The sequence below is a fragment of the Argopecten irradians genome, chromosome 12 (genome assembly GCF_041381155.1).
Source record: "Argopecten irradians isolate NY chromosome 12, Ai_NY, whole genome shotgun sequence".
Taxonomy (NCBI): domain Eukaryota; kingdom Metazoa; phylum Mollusca; class Bivalvia; order Pectinida; family Pectinidae; genus Argopecten; species Argopecten irradians.
In genome coordinates this window covers 8,060,545-8,082,941 of record NC_091145.1, presented here as the reverse complement: position 1 = coordinate 8,082,941, position 22,397 = coordinate 8,060,545, and the positions used below count along the sequence as shown (strand labels likewise).

The following is a 22,397-nucleotide window of genomic DNA, read 5'->3' as shown; positions in this document are numbered from 1 at the left end:
TCCATATAGTTCATAATATTAATTCATTGATTGAGAACATAATAAAATATAAATACAAAAATAAACAACTTATTCATTTATTTTTTCATGATGTAATCGTCATGTATTACGATGAGCAATGTAATAATTCAAATATAAATAATTAAACCAATCTATGATATTTTGTCTTCATGAAGAATTACGACTACAACACTTTGATCGAAGTCTTAAGTATTAAGGAGGCTATTACACCAATATATTATGTCTTTATTCAGTATGCGTAGATTCACACATACAGTAATATCGATTAGCGTCATGTCATACACAACCAAAAATTGGTCTAGCAGCATCTCTTTAGTATGGTGTAATTTGAGTTTGTTCATTATGACAACATTTAAACAGTATATATCATAAATATTCCTAAATGTGTCTCAAAACCACATTAATATTGAATTTGCAGGTTCAACTGCAAATAAATACATTTAATATAATTAGCATCAAAATGCATTCAAGATATTACAATCTAAATACGGATGTCAAAAATATTACTCGAAGCATACATAAAACCGACATTTATCATCTTTATAGGCACTAATCCTACCGACTTGTGGTGGAGGTATGTGTACAGAAAATCACCAGGACCTTCATATTTGACGCAATAAGTAAATGACTGATGGATGGAATAGCTTCATAGAACATTTTTTTTCACAACACACGTTATTGTCCTTTTCACAGTATCAGTCCGATTCATTATACTCTGTCGCCAAGCTAAAATTCCGGAACTTCTGTCCGCCACTATTTCTTTTTCTAAGTACACCCGATGATGGCATTCTCGAATCCTCCTGGTCTATGATTAATGGCTCGCCTGTCGCCCATGGCAACATATTTTCAAGGCCAGTTTCCATGATATGGTCGAAGGCTTCGTCCCTGTTAAGGATCCCTCCAAAGATGAATGACTGAAAGATAACAACAGGGCAGAACTGTTAAACATTAATCAAATTTCTACAATGACACATTGGATTGTTTATCATTCGTTCTGGAATCACGAAAAGTCTCAAACGTATGTCTAAATGCATTTCCAATACATTTGTTGTCTATTTTACGGTCATCGTTACATGTATTGTAACTTCGAACTTATTATTATTGGTTTTATTTATAGTGTAGTATGTCACTCTCGGCCCCAAGAAAAACAAACACGTATTACATTTTAGCCAAACTATAATGTTTATTATGTCAAAAAAGTAAACATTTGGTTTCTTTAAAGAGCTTTTTGCTAGTTTACTAGGTTTTAAACATTATCCAACATGCTTATTAACTTGCAACTATTTTGCAAATATTTCGAAATGAAATTTGTAACTATCCACGATTTGAATTTATCACTATACAAGAACAGAATAAGAGTTGGATTAAAATCAAAATCACAACCGAAGTATTAAGGAAAACTGTGATCATGTGACTTTAGATTCTATAAGAGAGGTATTTCATGTTAATTTCATTTGATATGGCAATAAGGTGGACGGACCGACAGACAAGCTAAAAGAAAAGCATCAAATGTCTCTAAACACAGAAGACAAGTTACAGATGTAGGCTGGTCTCTGTCTATTAGTGATATCGTAGTGAGGTGCCGCACATATTACTAAAGAAGAGCTTGACCGAGATTGGCGACTGGGAATAATTTAGCTCAAAACACAAAGTCTTTATCACAACGGCCATGGCGCGCCTTTGGGAACAAGTTCTGAGAACGGAACCTGACAGTTTAACAGAGTGGCAATTTCATTTCGGCTTATTTAATTTCAACTGAGAGAATCCCTGTTACAAATTGTATAAATACGAGTTGTGGGATATCAGGAGCAATCGTATTCCTACCGATCCAATTTACACATGTAATTATCGGTACGGACTGCTCCGTGAAATGGTTCCTCACCTTGTTTCCGATTACAACTATTTCCAATGCCATTCCATTCCCGGGCAGAAAACTGTACGGCTTGCACTGTAAAATGCATCAATAGTTTAAAATAGTAAACACTTCAGATATTGTATCGTGGATGCTATTCAGTTATAACACAATTGAAAATTGAAAATGGCATGTAATAAACAAACATTTAAATGAATACGTTATTATACGAGAAAAGACTCCGCAACGATTAAAAGACAATTTACCGACACTACAACAAGGAATTATACGTATTAAATTTCAACACGAAATATTGGGGGTTTTGGTTTTTGTCACGGTAATTAACATATGTAAAACAAAACACAAAAAAATACATAAGAATCTTATTAAAGAAGAGTGTCATAAGATACCACTACATGCTTATTTTGATTGAAATAAAAATATACACTAGTAGGCCTATTGTAGACGGCTTAACCAGTATGCACATATCTGAGATGATGCAGATGCCAATGCATGTTCAGTTAATAAGACTACAGTGTACTTTAAACGTACTTACTTTATCTACAAAACAGATTTGAACAGATTAGCGCAATGATAAATTCATCTTATTAATGGCAAGATAAACAGTGTATAAGAATACAATTAGCACAATAAACGTTTAGAGCAACAATCCTGCCGAGCAAAGCGCTAAAATATATTATCACAACAATATGTACGTTACAGTATTCTGTCTTTACATATTAAAAATTTAGCTCTCTTGCGGGTAGGTATCGATTGTAACGTTATTATTTTGTGAGCGAAATCCACGTCGTTTACTCCGAGAAGTATAACGTTACGCTCCCAAACACATGACGTCACAATCAATACCTACCAGCAAGGGCAAATAACTCTGAACTATGCAAATAGATAATTTCTTGTCGCATTGTCTTGTCATTATGGTGTCATCTCACTGCAGCATAACACGAGAGACACTGAACAGTAGGCCTACTGTATCACAACGAGCGAATTGTTCCATTTTCCAAATATTTAGTTATAAGTATAATCTACGAGAGAGAACCTAGAGTCAAGGGAAAGGACGAATAGGGATATCAGGAAATATGAAAAAAGGAGACAATAAACGGACTGCATCCAGATTACGCAGCAGATGTAAACACCATGCGCCATATATAACACAACTTTACACTTAATTGTCTGTAATGAATCTGAATACATGTACAAAAAATGTATATTTCGTGATGGTTACAAGTACTTTAATATGTATGCAGTTTTAAAGGATTCATGGATGAACAAGTCTATCTACGAACTCATTGTGCCGTAAATATAAAAACCTGTCAAAACCTGAAGATAGAAAACTTAAGCTATCACCAAAATTACATAAAACATGTGCCAAACTGGCGAATATACTGCACCGTAGTGTCGACAAAAACAGGTCAGCAGACATCAAAAGCCTCTATACGTTCCCAGGTTCTGAACCTTCTACACTACGGTATGAAATTGGCTGTTTACCAAATGACACCACGTTAACAATTTATATACACTGGCCAATTTTACACAAGATAAAACTCGGCAACACAACAAGTAACAAGAAAACTTAACGAAGAAAACATTTCCTGAACTGTACATGTATTTACCGTGTTTTTGTCCCTGCATAATAACGCTGGAGTTATCTCCCTTATGACGTTAACGTTAACATTGACTAAACTTAAACCTACATCACTGGAATTCGTGTTAAGCCTAAAATAATATCAGGAGAAACGGGATTGATCACAATGCTTTCAAATGTATACATGCACAACCCGGAAAATATGCATACAGAGATATACACAAATACAGAGAACATAACTTTAGATTGAGGAAAGAAACCGATCGCTTTAACATAATAATCAATATATAGGAAAAGTAGAAAGCAGAATTTGACTAAATTTTTATTCAATGTAGGACCAGACTGAAAACTATATATAGGAAGCGTTTATGTGAAAATAACTAAAGCACGATGCATGATTGCAAATGAATATATTAGATAAAATGTAATGGTCCCTCAGGATTAAGCCACGAAAACAACACTAAAATCATAATTGCCAAATCTCATGTAAAGGGAATATCAACAATTTTGTACCAGGATGTTAAATATAGACACTCAACAACGGTAAACATTCTCGTTCCTCTAATAAAATCAATCTATTTCAGAGACAAATTAAAAAATCGTAAGCGAATCGAAATTTGACAGGCGTATTTAGAGGCAAAACGTCTTAATTCACCTCTCATTAACGATGTGTATCAATAAACATACTTATAACAAAATGCTAGTTGAAAACACTTTCAAAAAACCTTTTGCATTTCCTGAATCCGTTTGGTGTAAATTATAATTAAACGAATGAGACGTCTTGGTATGTTACCCTATATAATGTCTTGGTCACCATGAGATTCCACATTGTTGTCGTAAAATGTCGTAAAATTAACAGACATTGATCCAAAAACTGTACGAAAAATGGACTGTTTCACATTATTGTGTTTTCTTTAATTATATTTATAACGGTTCAATGCTTACCTTTTGAAATTTCACAATATCTGCAAGTGGGATAACAATATTCTTTGGGGATGGAGACGCTTTCCTTTCAAAACAGATAAAGCTGAAAGATGCGGCGACATCAGGTTTATTATAAACTTATGAACATAGCACATACATGTATGCATTTAAAACGTATCCCAAAAACAAAAATAACGACAAAATGAATACAGAATTAAAACAAATATACAGTGTGTATAATGTGCAATGTACATTTGTATAATGATCAAATGTATCAAATTAAATGTCTTTTTCCATACACTTTAAATAATTCTTTATCTAGTTGGAATTGTATATCTATAAAGCACTTTGCAAATTGTAATTGGTTTTCCATTTTAAAATCAAAGTAAAGAAACATGAGATCCCAGAGGGACAAGCCTTAACGCTTACCATTGATATATCTTTATGTCATTTACCCCAAAATTAATAAAATGTTAGATGTGAGCCATTACAAAAAGCATAGTATGTTGAATAAAAACAACAGTAAATGTTTAAGCTATATCCCAATAAGCTTGTAAACTGGTGAAATATGTTTTTCAAATAATAAACATACAATTGATACATTTTATCACTTTCTAACGACATTGTAGGTAGGTCTCTCGGCTTCACAAATGATTATCGATACTGAAAATGCAGTTACACTCTAACCCTAACCCCGTACAAAATTTATAAATACTTCAAAAACGAAGTATTAATTTTAGTCAGGTATTTCATTATCAAAAAATATGTTGCATACCTTTTTGTGAGATACATCTTGCCGTTTTTAAATCTTGATCCAAAAGTCTTTTCTTTATTAATTAATGCACAACGTCGACCACCTTTCCAACCTGAAAGGCAATGCAATTAATTCCCTTTATCATCAACAAAATTCCTAGATATACAATATGTACTTCAGCAAACAGACTTATTTTCGTGTGCAAATAAATTTCGCGTAATGCCCGCGAAAAAGCTGTCAGGCACGACAATGCGAAACCATTACACTGCGAAAATAAGTTAGTTCATCAACATACCTAGAGTGATTGTTATTTTGATGGTGTAATATACAGAACTTTGGCTCACGGAACTATATCGTCAAGTTTATGTTGTTATATTATCTGTTTTAAAGGAACAAAGAAACTCTACGGTCAAGTTTAAAGGGCCACTACCTTTCCGAAACGGCTTTTAATTTTTAAAATAGAAATGTAAAACGAGATCAATAATTTTGTAGAGTCGCAGAAGTTATTAAATATACGTTTACTAGCACATTTATCATCACCTTCAGAACTGTTTAATTAGAATAAATAAATTCATAACGCGGGTCGTTTTATATTTCCCGCCGTCGTCCTAAATGCCGCGCGGTAGTTGACTATCACTGCGCCAGACGGCAAAACAGCGGAATGAATCTCCACTGTTATCGTACATTAGACAGGAAATCTTGCATAGGTTTGGTGTTGTAACCTCATCTTAAGCCATCGATATATATTTTCTTTTGTTATTAATGCTTTTAAGAAACCTTTAAATTTTGCTCCGGAAAGAACGGAAAGGTAGTAGGCCTTTAAAGAGGTGTCTCTACATATTCCTATACGATTGAAACAAGTTAATAAGCTGGCATTAAAATGGAAACACAATAGCTACGGAGGGAAAGACTAACCTGTTAACGGAGCTTCAGCAGGAGGGAGTGAAAACAGTTCATAAAACTGCTTGTCTTGGTTAGTGACAACCTCTGATCCGTTATAGTCTTCTATTTCTTCTTTTGACTCAACTAACACGTACTGCAAAAGGATAGATATTGTTATATAACCCAAATTAAGTAATTGAAGTAAATCTTTTCGCAATCTGTTTTTTTATATCAGCAAACAATAGAACCAAAAACTGCAATTGATCCCCCATACTAGAATTCTTCATTAAAGAATTAACGACACTAAATCAAGGTTCATTCCAACATAAGGCAATGACAGAGAAAACATTTTGCAGAAATGAAAAAAATGTACAAAGTACACCAAAACTTTTTATTTAATCAATCATTTTGAATTATATAATACTAGAACTGTGATATGTTAAAAAGGTATGCTTCGAGCAATTAAGTTGTAGCGTTGGTGAATACGTCAGCCCCATGTAGCATTGAACAATTGGTAAACACATTGCTAAGTAAAGCAACTGTATAATAATAGTGTTCCACTTACTAAGTTCAGTATACTTTGAATGTAAATCTGAGTTATAGTGATAAAAAACAACTCGGCTCTTGCATCTTTAAGCAATTGATGATACAATACAATGTATACTTATGTTTTAAGAACTATTTACTTTGTTAAGCTCTGTCTTCATACACTCCTGATGGTACTGTTCGTCTGTAGGTAGAGACTGCCACGTCTTGTACGCGGAGTCGTATTTTTGTTGGAGTCGTGGATACTTGTTATAGAAGTAATTAATGATGAATAATTTCACACCAAACATCAAACCTAAATGTATAAAAACGATAAAATTAGTAAAATTGTTATATTTCCATTTTTTTTTTTTTTATGTTGGAATTATGGTTTATGTTTACTGATATTGTTACACATCTAGTAAAATTACGTGTAATGTCTTAAGGATTAATACATTCCGTACCCTGTCAATTTCTATTTAACTCTTCACCGTTTTACATCTTTGTTTGTCTGATGAAGGTGACAGAGCAAACATTGTACAAGTCTTCGAAATATCACATATAAAAATATATGCATTACATAAACAAAATCGTTATAAAGTATAGTGATACTGCCGATCCGTGTTTTCACTTTATAAATATTAGAGTAACAATGCGCGAGCATTTCTCCTCGAAAATATGAATCCAAGAGAAATCAAGACTACTGTACAGTGACAGATACAATGTAATGTTATATATCACATGTACGTATATATATTCCTCAAAGTTTAAGATGTACGGTGAAGTGAGCTAATGATTTCCACAAGACGGCTACATACCACCAATGGTTAGAAGATACGTGAAGGGTACAAAACAGGTCATAAAGAAGACAAATAGCAGTCCAAAGAAAAGTTTTCTTGTGGCAGGATGTCTCCACGTCAGCAGGCTAAGGTGAACAAGAAGTATTATGAAATTGTTGTTAATGTAACGTGTCACTATCAAATTTATTTTGCGTGCTATCTACTTTGAAATTCACGGTTTTCGGAATTGAGGTAATTTCAAGAAAGTTTATTTCAGCAAATTATTATTCACTGTGATGATATTGAAAGATAATTTAATTTGAATGTGAATCCGATTAAATTGATATATGCGAACTTGATTTGAAACTGGAATCGCGAATGAAACCCTAGAAAACAGGTTATGAAGTCGCCAAGATTTTATTTCCATTTATAAAAGAAAAATAAATAAATAGCAATATGTAAATTCTTATCCATGACCTACTTAGATAAACAGCTTTAGTTTAAATAATCAGTTAAACAGTATATACTGTATGTTATTTTGTCACATAAAATCATAAATAAATAAATGGATGAAACTAAATTATTCTATGGACTAACTACGGACGAACCTTTTGACTTTTTCGAGACCATCAGCAGCACCTTTCAGACCATTCTAAAAATTGAAAACAAAAGAGGACAAATGGTTTCAACTATGAAATTGGATTGATTATACTATGTACTATACTATATGCATTTATGCATTTGTATTCATCATTCTGTTAACAAATTTTCAAAGTAATCGGTTTAGTATTTCATAACTTGAGAATAAGGTCAAATATAAGATATTTATGAACATTCCGTGTAATTATACTTTAAAGTCTACTATGGAAATAGTGATAAAATTTTAATTGTAATGCATTATCTTTAAAATTAATTCCTAAGCGTGTTTAACCCAAAATAGATTAAAAAACAAAAGGCAACAAAATGTAATGTCATTTTACACTTCTCACCTGAACTTTCCTTGCCACTTGAAGTACCAGATTAAACTTGTCTGATATCCCAAGATTTTCCTCCGGCTGGGAAAAGTAAATACATGTACCTCAATTAGTATCAATAATCACAGAAAGAGAAAAGATCAATGTCAGAGAACATGGCTGATAAAGGCTATTATTATACTTTTGTCAAGACCAAAAACAATATACTTTGTATTAAACAATTGTAATTCCTAAACAGCTGTGAAGTCTTTGATTTTATTACATAAAATGTAGTAAACAATTTGTTAAGTATTTGTTTATTATTGTGACATACCTTTTCCGCCACTGGGCCTGGATCAAAGTAGTTGAAATTTAACTTGAAGCCACTGCGCAAAAAATGAATACACTGTTAACGGTTTTTATTATTATTATTATTTTATTTGTATTCTTTTTATCAACACTATATATTACAACCTTTTCCTGAAACATTTTCGTTTAATTATGAAATAAATTGTAATTTATGTTCTAGAGAATGCGAGATATTTAACTGGTTTAGAAATAAGCAAAAATAAAGTATCATTCTGAGTATTTTACTTAAGATGCCTTTTAAGCAGTAACCAATGTTTTGTGGGTATTAAGTATACATTTCAATGACTGTATGTGATAAGACTGTAGGATCTTACTGGTGTTGGAGGTATGTGATGAACAGTCTGATCAGAATCAGGACGACTACAAATGGCAGGAACCAGCCCTTCCAAACAGTGTACATGTAAACCTACAACAGTATAGTATAGTAGAGAGGAAACATTCAAATTATTGGCCTGAATTAGCATTGAGAACATGGAACCGTTTCCGGTGGCCGAAGGTGGAGGTAAAAGTTCACCATGGCTTTCCTGTTACCGATGGAAGCTGTTATGTATTTAATAAAATATTTTATTTTAAATCGTCACATGTACTCTACAACATAAAGCCATACATATGTGGCACACTATCATATAGATACTGGGCTATTGATAACATTTAGTACGATGGTGGGTGAAGTGTAAGAGTGATTGTGTAAATCTCCTACCGACAACCGTCCAATAATAGATTACAAGTGAAATGTTTAATTGCCTTAAAACAAACTCCCATACACTTATTATGCCGCTTCCTCAGGAGGCATAAAATAATAAAAAGCATAATATATTACATAATGTTACTGAACATAATAAAATACCAACTCTATTTTGTAGAATCAGACGTATATCAATGATTACATACAGTACAATCTGAATAGAATTTGTTTTAACATTTAACTTACAATAAATACAAGTGTTGTGTAAGCTGGTGACTTCCATGCCAGTAAGTTGTTTATACCTTTTATTGTACTGATATAGGGCTTTAGAGCGCCACCTACAACAAAGTAAATAAATATATAATCCAGCTAGGGAGAACGTGTGGAAAAATCGTTTTCTAAAAGCAATTTACTAAATATTCTAAGTAACAATTCTGCATGAAATCTCGATAAACTTTGTAATGAAAGGAAGAATTTACATGTGAGTTTAACAATGCCGTAATATTATATACTCATATCATAATACACTGAGAACGTAATAATTCATCTAATAATTAATATTATAATAATATTATTATTATACAGATGTATCTACTGAATAAACCAACCAGATAATATATTATTCTAACCATAATTTGTTGTTTGTTATGTAGCAAATAAGTAATTCCAATGGTGTCAACAAAATTCACAGGGAATTATATACGGTACATACATACATAGTTTGCAACTGAAATAACATGGATACATTTTGTAATTTAATTTTGACTAATTGTTTCATTACATACCAAATCTATTGATGTTTTCTTTTAAACTGAAATCAGAAAATATTTTCAATGATTGTTTTGATGTGAAGCTAAAATATTGCGATAATGTGTAACCCATTTAAAGGGCATTATACCTTCTTCCTAACTTCATTGACTACCATGTTATTACATTCTTTGTTGTTCATATACAAAAGTATCATTCGAAAGATTGTAGAATATTTTCTCAATGGATAATTCATTTTTGGTGATATTGCTAATAATCATGTTCGATAACTCTTATAAAACAAAGTACAACCGTACGAAAATGGGTAACTAATAACCCCGTAACCCCTCATTGAAGACCACAACAACCACAAAACCTATGTAAATTAATCTGGTTAACGTGACAACCAAAATCAAACATATAATTATATTTTCACGTTATTAACCGATGCGATATGTCTAATTACAGATATTTATATGTTACATCATGTCATTTGCACAAGTTCGTACGAAATCGATCCAAAGATAATGAGCTACATTTTACGAAACATTGTCTTTAGTAATCTAATTAACACAGAAACCAAAGTTTTCGGAGAATAAAGCCTTGGCGTACGTCAGCGCACGTTTCCTTACATTACTATTAAAGTTTCATTGAAATTGGTTCATTAGTTAAGGAGCTGTCCGGCACCATTTACGGTCGATAGACAGACATCGAGACACGATGATCCCAGCATACCCTCCTACGGTTTTTGAGAAGAGTTATTATTCTGAAATCTTAAAATATCTGTCGTATACATGATTGGACTAAACTTCAAACTAACGTTTTAACAGTCAGTGGGTCTCCATCCGGGTCCTCTTCCTCATTGTCCTTCGGCAAGTCCACCGTGAAATCATCAATGGTATCGTACAATAAAAGTATCAAACGATTCCACAACCTATCTAATGGTCCGGGGATGAACTTGTGTTTTCGCTGAATGATGTTCACTTTACACCATGAAGAAAGAAATAACATGTAGGTTATTGTCTCGTAGGAGTCGGGAATTGACATCATTATCAGAATGACACATCACAATTTTCAGTGGAAATAGTGGTACATTTGAATTTAAACACAAACTCTAAAACAGATAATAACATTAATAAAAGAACCAACAACAAAATACGTAAAAGAAATTCAACTGTCGAGCCATACAACATATACGCCATGATTAAAAAAAAAATTATCACAATGCTTGAATAATGAGTTGGAAATTTCGCTATTGTCTTTAAGTTACCCTTTTCTTCGTTTTCTGCCACTTTGGTTGCATCTTCAGCTACTTCCAGCGGCTGTCTAGAGATTCTTTCAGTTCCGCTCTCAGCACGAGATCGATATATCTGATGATCTCTGAAATGCCCAAACAATGAATTGTTATTAATATAATGAGAAATTTTCAATAATCCGCCTAATATATGCTGATTACGCCTGTGTAATGCAAACATAACAAATGTAAATAAATTATGCACCGTACATTGTTGATGTCCATATGGTGCGATATATCACTACATTAACGGAATCAACGGTTCTGCAGTATTATGTAATATATGAAGTTAATTACAAATTATCAAGATTTGATACACATGCTTATTTGAAAGAAAGAGTGAATGTCTTAGAATATCACCCTGAGGTACGCGATGCTCAATCAATGTGACGTCACAATAGAAATATCAACTGATGTTCTAACAAATGGGCCTCCCTGTGGCTATGTATAATCATACATGTAATTAGCAAATGACATTACTGGGAAATTACAGCATATCTTCTAAAGAAATAAATGTATAAAGATGTTTTTATAACAACTACATAATTTATGCCAACGATTCAGTTGTTAATATCAATGAACTAATACAAGTCTATCTGTGATATAAATTCGTATAACGCGAATGAATGAATGCACTAGGAGTTCATCATGTGACTTGTATTTAAATTTAGCCACATTTGATACTTATCATTTTAAATGTCAACTGAACATCGCCAACCCGCTAAACCAGCATAAACGAGTTTTTGTGTACCTAGCCGAATTGGTCACTAAAGACGAATATTTTTCTTCTAGCTCTCGATAACGTTTTCTTTCGATGTCTATTTCAAGCTGAAGCTTTTGCATGGATTTCGTGTCTTCGTATTCATTTAATCTGGAAACTGAACATAAAATATATAATGATATTTCGTACGAAATGGCTATAGATTAGCTGCCGCTCTCTACATTTAAGTGATCCTAGAATTTAAGAAATATCATAGATAAAAAAAATATTGAGTCATTATTGAAACACACACAATTTGACACACTGTATAATATGAAATGTCTACGTGTAATTTCTTTCATGGTTTGAACTTTTGAAGAATTTCATGATTCGTCCATGGAAAACATTTATTAATAACATATACAATTACTTTCGTTGTTTTTATATATTTTTTGTTCAACAGCAATCACGAAATAACGACAATTCATACAAATCGAACATTTCATGGTATACATACAGTTTACTTCATTATACTGCGTGATATCACTCTTTTTAAAATTAATCACAGTGCAATTGCGATTACAATAGAGTTACTTATAAAAAGAGCGTCAATAGTGTTCACTCGCTGTTATATCCTATATCGCTATATACTAGTACTTGTTTCTTCATAATCTTATCTATGATAATATTGTCTTGTATTCCACATGTCTGAGTCTCCTTTGAATAAAACATATGTTAAACCAATGGTACTAACTAAGATCTTGGTTCTCAATCATGGCTGTCACTAACTGTTCCTGCAGTACTGTCAGCTGGTCCTCAAAAATCGCCAGGTCTGCTTTATCATTTCCGGGAGGGTCTTTCTGTACGCCTGTCCGTATGGACGACTTCCGATCGGAAGACATAACGGATACCTGTCACATACATTACAGTAATGCATTCAAAGCTTGTTGTATTAGTATGTTTCTACAGTTACAATGGTAAGTAAACTTAATTTACACCATTACCACCATTGAAAAGTTTGAGTTTTTTTTATTTTACTTCAATACAATGTATAAGAATATTGAAAATAATTCATTGTGTCCCGAAAAAAACTCCATGGCACTATGCCCTATATGGTATGAAGTACTGATTGCATATGTACCAAAAGCAAAACAAATTAATTCATATGTATTTTTGTGTTAATTAGACACATATATACACGATTAAACACCAGTTATTGTTCGAATGATGGATATCGTCGTGTTGGGACGTCGTGCCTGAATTTCCTCTACAAATGAGTTTAGTCTTCGAGTTATTGCAGTTCGAATGATGGATATCGTCGTGTTGGGACGTCGTGCCTGAATTTCCTTTACAAATGAGTTTAGTCTTCGAGTTATTGCAGTTCGAATGATGGATATCGTCGTGTTGGGACGTCGTGCCTGCATTTCCTTTACAAATGAGTTTAGTCTTCGAGTTATTGCAGTTCCAATGATGGATATCGTCGTGTTGGGACGTCGTGCCTGAATTTCCTTTACAAATGAGTTTAGTCTTCGAGTTATTGCAGTTCGAGTGAACGGTGAATGTCATTGAGCATTCACAGAAATGACATTTTCAGAGTGTTAGTAACTTTCATATAACTTATAGTTTTCATATTTCGATGTCCGTTTTTTGCACGTCTATGTCAAGGTTAAAACTTTTAGAATAGTTTAGTTATTAGAAATTGCTGGAGAAAAGAATTATTAGTCAAACACTTCTACGGAGCCTAGCTTTTCAAAAGTTTTACAGTGCAATGAACAATTTATATATATAAACAACAGGTTCATTAACACATGAAGATGTACAGTACACATGGCACATGCTTATAATCGTGTATATATGTATCATATTATAGACAGGTTATATAATACACAGTATTGAAGTGTATAAAAACAGGCAGTAGTAAACAGCTTTATAGTTCCCGTTTCCCTAGATGCCCCAAACTCTGGAACGCGACATATTTCTGGAGTTGGTGGTACATATATATATATACATGTACCAGAAATATATCTAACCCAAAGGAACCTCATGCTACATGCATGTGTGCTACACATTGTATATGCATATCATGCACACGAATAGTTAACTGAAACCCGGACTACAAAACAAGTGACAATGACTCATACATGTATACAAGTGTAGATGTTATATATGATACAATGTTATGAAATTGTGAAATATCAAGAAATCTATTATATTTATGATAAACTTTACAACATGTATATACAATGTTCTATATTCTATATTCGTCGTACAACGTATTATATAGGGTCTATTATCATTTGAAGTCTACTGTGTCTACCGTTCTACATTGATAATGATAAAGGGTAGGTTCAATGTACCCGTTTATCTTGGGGTCAAAAATTAGCACATGTTTACGCTACGCTGAACAAACTGTACACTAAGAATACCAGAGAAATACAGGTACACGTAGTTACAGTATATGAGCCAATAAAATTAGTGTCATATAACCATATTGGAGTATTAATAAAGACATTTATTATAGAGCAATATATAGTTTTAGATCATATGAGACATTTCCACATGTCATTGTTGATACACATGAACAGAAATGTATAAGCATAATGTCACAACATGTAAACTTCAGTATCGATATTATAATTTCTTACAAGTCATATACACAGATAAATAACTCTCTATGACAACTTAAAATGTTCTTACCTTATGATGGTTATATAGGTCTAGGCCTAAATAGCACTAGTACTGTACACGGAAATGTTCGTCATGCCTCCTTCTGTCATGTAAACAATGCGCGCGTGTAATACTACATATGCATCTATATGAAAAGGTCCAAGGTATACCAAATGTTTCTTAACATTCGGAACATTAATTGACACAGGGGTCATCCAGATTGTGCAGTCATTAAATCCAGAAGAATCTGTGTTAAATATTTGTCAAAATGGTCTGATTAATAATTGATGGTGAGTAAAATATAGTTGTTCTGTTGTAGCGAATGGCAATGTACAATATATATATACCAATGATCTAAGTGAGGAATTCTAATAACTGTTGGTATAGACATAGTAAACGTTAGCAGTAGGGGCTTCGGCTACAGTACAGTAGTGACTATCAATTTGCATTTACATCATAATATTCTGTGTATGTAGTGAAATGCACTTACTCTATAGTATGTATCTTTTATACCATTTTTATCGATTGAGTTTATTTGTGTATAGAAAACAATTCATGAATATCAGTTCGTACAGATTATACAACATAGCTTATTCTGACCTGTTTCATAATGGGATTTGCTTTTATGGGAGTTATTCCCCTTTGGTCAGAAATAAATTTCTTCCTTGTATTTTTGTTGCAGCCTGCCGATATGTGTCCACCAAAGTTGGACGCGCCGTCGGCAGAGCTTCGACTTTTGGGGAGGTGGGAGAGAAACCGCCGATACAGGATTTCAGACAGTGTGGTGTAAAGAAAGCTGTAACAGGTATAAGTGATTATTATTCTACAGTTTTGCTTAAGTGAATGAGCTGGAATAATGGTGTCGAATTAGCCAGAGAGAGAGTGTCTGATGAGTGGAAAATGAAGTATTGTGCCGTTTTATTGTTTGGTATTAGACTATTTGATCGATTTAGAAAATATGTTAGAGATAGAATCGTTTAATTTTTTTATTGATTTCAATAATCTCATACAATAGACTCTCAAAATATAAGTCAAAATATTGACTAACAATGTTTGTCTTTGGTATAATTCCATTGAATTACTCTACCGTTATGTCACGTGGTTTATGATAGGTCCTTATTCGGACATTTGTGATATTTATTTATTTGCTTTAATCTATTCGAAAATACTTAATATTCTAAGTTTAGAAGTAAAATACAAAGCTTCATTTTAAATAGTATAGCCGTTTCTGTAATAATCATAAAATAGTAAATAATGGAAAATTTTATCTTTGGAATATTTTTATTCACAGACTACATTTGAGCTATTTCCCCAATACACTAGCTATAGCGCTGTCAAAGTTACAGAGTAATCAGTGTGGTCTTGCATGAAATTAGTATCACTTTTTTCATTTACAAATAATTTATAGAAAGGAAAATGACGTCATCTGTTCTAGAGTCGCTTCTGATTGGTTTACAAGACCAATGTGATCTCTGAATCATATTCAACACTTAAAAATAACACAGCACTTTGATTTTAATCTGCTTCGCGGTCTATGAGGACCATTCACGATAATCCAGGGGTTCCGATCACCTACGATCTCTACACTGTAGCGATCGTAAGTGATCGAAACACATGGAGTATCGAGGATGATGAGGGCACTTTTATTTTGGTGTTTAAAACTCCATAATAAAAACGTCAAACAAACAAATATCTACTGTACTTCCTTTATTACATAATCTTGTATGTAGAAATCTGCATCAGAATACCTACGCTGGTACTTCATATTATATGTACGTGGAAACAGATATATTATATTTCATAAAAGCTAGTACACAGTAAACATCATTTACTCACGTTATGTTTGCTTTTGATTTTGCAGGCAGTAAACCGAACTCAGGTCCAGATAATTTTAAGCCAACAAATACAGAAAGACCGGTCCTAAACGATAAAGGGGGGCTATCGCCGTCATAATCAGCCATCTCACGAGGAAAGTGATCAACAACCAGAACAGATTTGTCGAAAACAGCTATGGCCAACAACACCGAACTGATGTATAGAATATAAATGAATTGCAATCCGGATAGGTATTTCTAAAGCAAATACTGATAATTCTAATGAATTTCATCTTAAATATAAGTCTGTAATTGAACACTGTTATGTTTCACCAAAATGATAAACACTTGATAGTGTATAAAACAGGTTGAACTGTAGTCGAATCAAAAGAAATACTAACAGTAGTTAAATTGTCGCAACAAAAGGAATGTACACACAATATGTTCATGGTCAAAACAGTAAGAAAGTGGCGGACGTCGAGTTTTTGTTTTATATGTTGATGTATGATTTTGAGTTAGCTTTGTGATGATGCTGCTGGCGTTTTTATGACGTAACTGTTGTTAAAGGTGTTGCTAGGACACAGGAACAGCTGCTGAAGCTAACACGTCACAGTTTTGTGGAAGCTGATTCTATATTATACATTATACCTCATATTTGTTATTTCTTGATAAATTATTGAATACTCAGAAAATGTGTTTGTGTTTACTGGACAGGTAAACTTGTAGTGATACATGTGTATATCAATCCCTGAGAATCTATGGGATCAGGGCCAAGTTTCATTAACCATTCCTTAAAGATGCTCCACCACTGACAAATGGCAATTTTTCTATATTAAAACCAGGCGCAGACGACTTAGTATTTTTCTTCCGATACAAAAAGCCAATTACTATACAACATAAGCACCATTGGAAAGTTTGAGCTTCTTATGTCACTTTAAGATAAATATATTGAAAATAATTAATTGCATTCCGAAAAAACTCCTTGGCACTATATCCTATATGAAATGCAGTACTGGTTGCGTATGCGCCGAAAACAAAATAAATTATTTTAACTTATGTTTTGTGTTAACTTTACATTTATATACACGATTCAACACCAATTATTGTTCAAATGTTGGATATCATTTATGCCCTTTCGGCAGAGGAGCATCTTTAACTCTTGTGAATTCTTTAACTTACAATTGTACTTAGGAAAGCAAAGCATAAGTTTAGGAAGGCCCATGAACTTCAGTTTTTTCGTTAACCTCTGATATGTTTTTTGAAAATTGAAAGTTAGGAACCCCTTAATGTTGACTACTAGACCTCGCCTCGTACATATAAAAAGTTGAACCGCAAATAAACCCATACCCGATAACAGTAAATATTATTTAGTTTAAATCGATTGCAAAAGTGATGTTAAGCGCACAAGGGATTTTTTTAGAATGGAAGGAAACCAGAGTGACCACATTACACCCACGTGATCGGGCATGTATGCGTATATTGTACACTTTAAAGGTATGGTCACTTCATTTTCTGATGTTTGTTTCCTTTTACGCCCAAGTAAAATTTCTAAGAGAATGGTATAAGGTAAGCATTTATTCTGTAATAATAGCATGCAGAAAGTATATCAGTAATCGACTTCTGGTAGCTCTTCAATTCCCCTTCCTGCTGGTGAATCAGTCTTTGTTTCAGATTTGCTTCCCTTCTTCATTGCTTCATGCACTGCGGTTAAAAAAGATATGGTATAATAGCAAATGTGTTCAATTGTATTATTATATACTCAATCAGTTATACTAAAGATGAACTAGCTACTTTTGTAGACAAAAGTCAAAAGGCGATGAAAACTCAGCAGATTTGCCCATTGACGATGTTCACATTGAAAATTTGCTATCAAGTTATATAATGTTACGAAGTTGTCAAATTCATAAAATCATAGGACTCAATAGGAATTAGAAATACACTTAGCTATTTAACATATGTATCTTATTGTATAGACAAGATTGAAATGCCCATATCAAAAGTGCCAGCACAAATATCTTTAAGTACTGTATAAATGAATGATTGTACTGCCCACATTATAAGTGCCAGCACAAATATCTATAGTCATACATACAAGATTGTACTACCCACATTATAAGTGCCAGCACAAATATCTATAGTCATACATACAAGATTGTACTACCCACATTATAAGTGCCAGCACAAATATCTATAGTCATACATACAAGATTGTACTGCCCACATTATAAGTGCCAGCACAAATATCTATAGTCATACATACAAGATTGTACTGCCCACATTATAAGTGCCAGCACAAATATCTATAGTCATACATACAAGATTGTACTACCCACATTATAAGTGCCAGCACAAATATCTATAGTCATACATACAAGATTGTACTGACCCACATTATAAGTGCCAGCACAAATATCTATAGTCATACATACAAGATTGTACTGCCCACATTATAAGTGCCAGCACAAATATCTATAGTCATACATACAAGATTGTACTGCCCACATTATAAGTGCCAGCACAAATATCTATAGTCATACATACAAGATTGTACTGCCCACATTATAAGTGCCAGCACAAATATCTATAGTCATACATACAAGATTGTACTGCCCACATTATAAGTGCCAGCACAAATATCTATAGTCATACATACAAGATTGTACTGCCCACATTATAAGTGCCAGCACAAATATCTATAGTCATACATACAAGATTGTACTGCCCACATTATAAGTGCCAGCACAAATATCTATAGTCATACATACAAGATTGTACTGCCCACATTATAAGTGCCAGCACAAATATCTATAGTCATACATACAAGATTGCACTGCCCACATTATAAGTGCCAGCACAAATATCTATAGTCATACATACAAGATTGCACTGCCCACATTATAAGTGCCAGCACAAATATCCCTCCTACAGCAATTGTTGTTGCAGCCACAGGCCCGATGTGGTAGTCGTCTGTAGCTACAGGGACAACTTTGGGTAGACGGGGTGTTGTCTGTGATATAATAAAGAGAAATATTTGCACTGAACAAAATTTGTATTAAATCTGTTTTCTTTGCACTTTTTACTTCATCTACTATGAAGTAATGAACTGCTCTACGCATAACGTCTTCGCCATAAAGAAATCAACAAACCACGACTTAGAAATGCATTACTAATCACCAACATTAAGAACTATTTCAGTTCTTTGAATTTTGCATTCTTTATAATCTCTGAACGGATAATGCATGGTGCTGTTAAGTTGGCTTTGTTTACACTGTCCTGTATGTTGAAATATACGATGAAGAATATAAACGCGTCTATGCTAATTTTGAAACAATGCTGAAAGTTGTATGTTTACGTCCTAAACTGTATAAACAAGATGATCATTTCAATTATTCGTCTTTTACTAGACAATTTTATGGCAAGCTATGAACATAATATATCAATGACTATATACCTTATACGTTTTGCAATCTTTCTGTTGACTCTATACAATATAACGTTGGGACAAAGTGATTTTTTAGAAAACAATCAACTTGAAGCAGCTAGGATCATTACCGGTGCCAGCAAACTCACTAATCATGATCGTCCATATACAGAATCTGGATTAGATTCACTTATGATTAGAAGGCGAAAATACAAAATCATTAAATTCCATCAGATTGTTCATGGCTAGTGCCCCTCTTACCTAACTAACCTGCTCCCAGCTCGTCATCGTAATATTTACTCATACAACACAAGGGGAGCCGATTCTTAATATCAACCTCCATGCCGCACTAACCTTTACAAATATTCCTTTCTACCTTCTTCTGTGGACCTATGGATCTGGCTTTCGGACATTATAAAATTTAATCCATTTATTACCTGTCTCAAAAACTTCCTTAATAATGATACCCTAGCTGTCCCTTTCTACTATTATTATTGTAAAACAAGGCACGGCCAGATTCACCACTCCCGTCTTACAATGCATTGCAGTTCTCTAAACTCTCATCTATATCATCGTAATCTTGTAGTTAGTCCTCGCTGCTCGTGTAACCAATCTGACGAAACTTCTGAACATTTCCTTCTCCATTGTGTAAAAACAACAAACCGAAGGACTTTCATGAAACCTACCCGAAGACTTATGATATAACACTTTACTCAATGGTAACCCTAATATGCCCAATCAGTACAATGTAAATATTTTTTGATACAGTTCAAAATTTTATCAGTCGCTCAAACCGTTTCAAGTAGATATAAATACATATGTATCCATCATTACTACTCTACTGTCTATCTTAAAACCAATCTGATCCTTTTCGTATATTTGTTATATACTCATGACCCGTGTTAGTTTTACTAATGATAAAACTATGGCTGACTTATACATATGTATCCATCATTACTACTCTACTGTCTATCTTAAAACCAATCTGATCTTTTTCGTATATTTGTTATATACTCATTACCCGTGTTAGTTTCACTAATGATCAAACTATGGCTGACTTGTCAACAAATCTCCGGTTTTGTATTGTTGAAAACTAAAAACACCATTTTTCTCTACTCAATCCCTGCACCCTTCCCTTTCCCTGCCAAAACACTGTATAACTAGCACTGAAAATTCTTATAAATTAGTACTGTCCCATTGCCTATAAGTTATATAAATATGGAGACGGATTAACATAGGTACATTGTACTTGTTTCTGTATCCTACCTTTGTGACATGTATATTGCACCGTATCGTTATTGAATTGAATAAAAAATTGTTTAAACCAGTATATCCTGCTAATCAGGGTAGAACAAAAATAAATACCACAACTTGTGAAGGTGTTGTCGATTTGGATAGTTCAGGGTGGTCAAATCTACAGGTGGTCCTAGAAAACCCAGTCATGCATGCTGGACATTCCCGGATTTCTACAAGGCAAGCACTGAGTCCATAACTGTCCATTTGTATCTGAAGCCAGGAAGGTTCTACTTCAGACCGGTTGTAGACGAGAATTACTGAAGGTCGAGGCCAGTTCAAGGTCGTCGTAACGGGCTGTCAAATATAGAAATATATTTACATGATTATTTCAGATATTTCATTTAAACGTCCAAAATACTCTTTGTAGAAATACCGATTTCGTGAAAATATTCTGACACTGTGATAAATTTATCATAAAACATGAAGGCTATTGACTTGAAAACTGTGGACAAATTCTGTATTTTAGTCAGTTCTAAGCCGACACCCACAGTCTCTTTCGGTTAACGAACTTCAAAAGTTGTTGTGTGAAGTGAAATATTTTTATACATTCACCATTGACTACTATCGATCATGTGTGGTATTTTCTCATTAGCACTGTACATTATAATTTTTTATTTTATGATACATTTTGATTTTGATAGCAAATTAATGCGTCTCTTCTTTTATGATGATTAAATAATCTAAGAATATATACCAGTGTTGGAGTGATATTGGCAGCTGATACTGATATAGGGACATTGATGGTTGGCGCCGTCAAAATAGGGTATCTGGATGGGCATAATCTTGACGAAGAAAACAACAAATATATTCTTTATTACATGAAATGAAACAACAATTTTTGTCCCGTTTATAATTTACTGCATTTTCAATATTATGTTTCTTACCTTGTAGGTGTAAAATCATTCATACACATATATATAGGTGTGGAATATTGCTTTGCTCGGTTGCTTTGGGTGATACATTGAGTTGCTCTTGAAACGAATTAAATGAATTGTACACTTGTTTCATGAGCAATTCAATCACCATCTCATGAAAGCAAGGTCCATTCTTTATTTAAGTTCAAGCGCATTTCATTTTTGTCATTAAAAAACGTTTTGCGAGTCTATCTAAG

General features: G+C 33.3%; 2 protein-coding genes across 3 annotated transcripts in view; both read right to left on the bottom strand.

Annotated features, from left to right (window-relative positions):
• Positions 1-55: 55 nt before the first annotated feature.
• LOC138336511 (GRAM domain-containing protein 4-like) lies at positions 56-14,911 on the bottom strand. Of its 2 annotated transcripts, XM_069286017.1 has the most exons (18): positions 14,786-14,911; positions 12,843-12,999; positions 12,140-12,266; positions 11,365-11,474; positions 10,915-11,077; positions 10,133-10,158; positions 9,594-9,685; positions 8,977-9,068; positions 8,628-8,679; positions 8,330-8,395; positions 7,949-7,992; positions 7,380-7,486; positions 6,723-6,877; positions 6,070-6,190; positions 5,176-5,266; positions 4,422-4,503; positions 1,904-1,969; positions 56-935 (listed from the first exon to the last, which is right to left on the bottom strand). In XM_069286017.1, exons 2-18 carry the CDS (start codon positions 12,988-12,990, stop codon positions 717-719), a joined length of 1,761 nt encoding a protein of 586 aa, XP_069142118.1. In that variant the 5' UTR covers positions 12,991-12,999; positions 14,786-14,911; the 3' UTR covers positions 56-716. The 2 variants fall into 2 exon arrangements, with proteins under 2 accessions (XP_069142118.1, XP_069142119.1); XM_069286018.1 differs by lacking the exons at positions 12,843-12,999; positions 14,786-14,911 and adding an exon at positions 12,711-12,821.
• Positions 14,912-17,254: 2,343 nt separating this feature from the next.
• The window catches only part of LOC138336513 (uncharacterized), a 70,063-nt gene continuing 64,920 nt past the window's right edge, over positions 17,255-22,397 (bottom strand). The window contains exons 40-43 of the mRNA XM_069286020.1: positions 21,981-22,068; positions 21,356-21,580; positions 19,447-19,576; positions 17,255-18,270 (exon numbers count right to left, since the gene is read on the bottom strand). Of these exons, the coding sequence (XP_069142121.1) occupies positions 18,176-18,270; positions 19,447-19,576; positions 21,356-21,580; positions 21,981-22,068 (538 nt within the window). The 3' untranslated portion in view covers positions 17,255-18,175. The remainder of the gene's footprint in view (positions 18,271-19,446; positions 19,577-21,355; positions 21,581-21,980; positions 22,069-22,397) is intronic.

Excerpts from the sequence above, each read along its gene's own strand:
- LOC138336511 (XM_069286017.1), bottom strand. The coding sequence starts at position 12,990 with ATGTCTTCCGATCGGAAGTCGTCCATACGGACAGGCGTACAGAAAGAC. Across the intron at positions 11,078-11,364 it reads GGCAGAAAACGAAGAAAAGG|TGAACATCATTCAGCGAAAA; the intron begins GTAACTTAAAGA and ends CATGGTGTAAAG. Across the intron at positions 10,159-10,914 it reads GACCCACTGACTGTTAAAAC|TTTAAAAGAAAACATCAATA; the intron begins GTTAGTTTGAAG and ends TTCTGATTTCAG.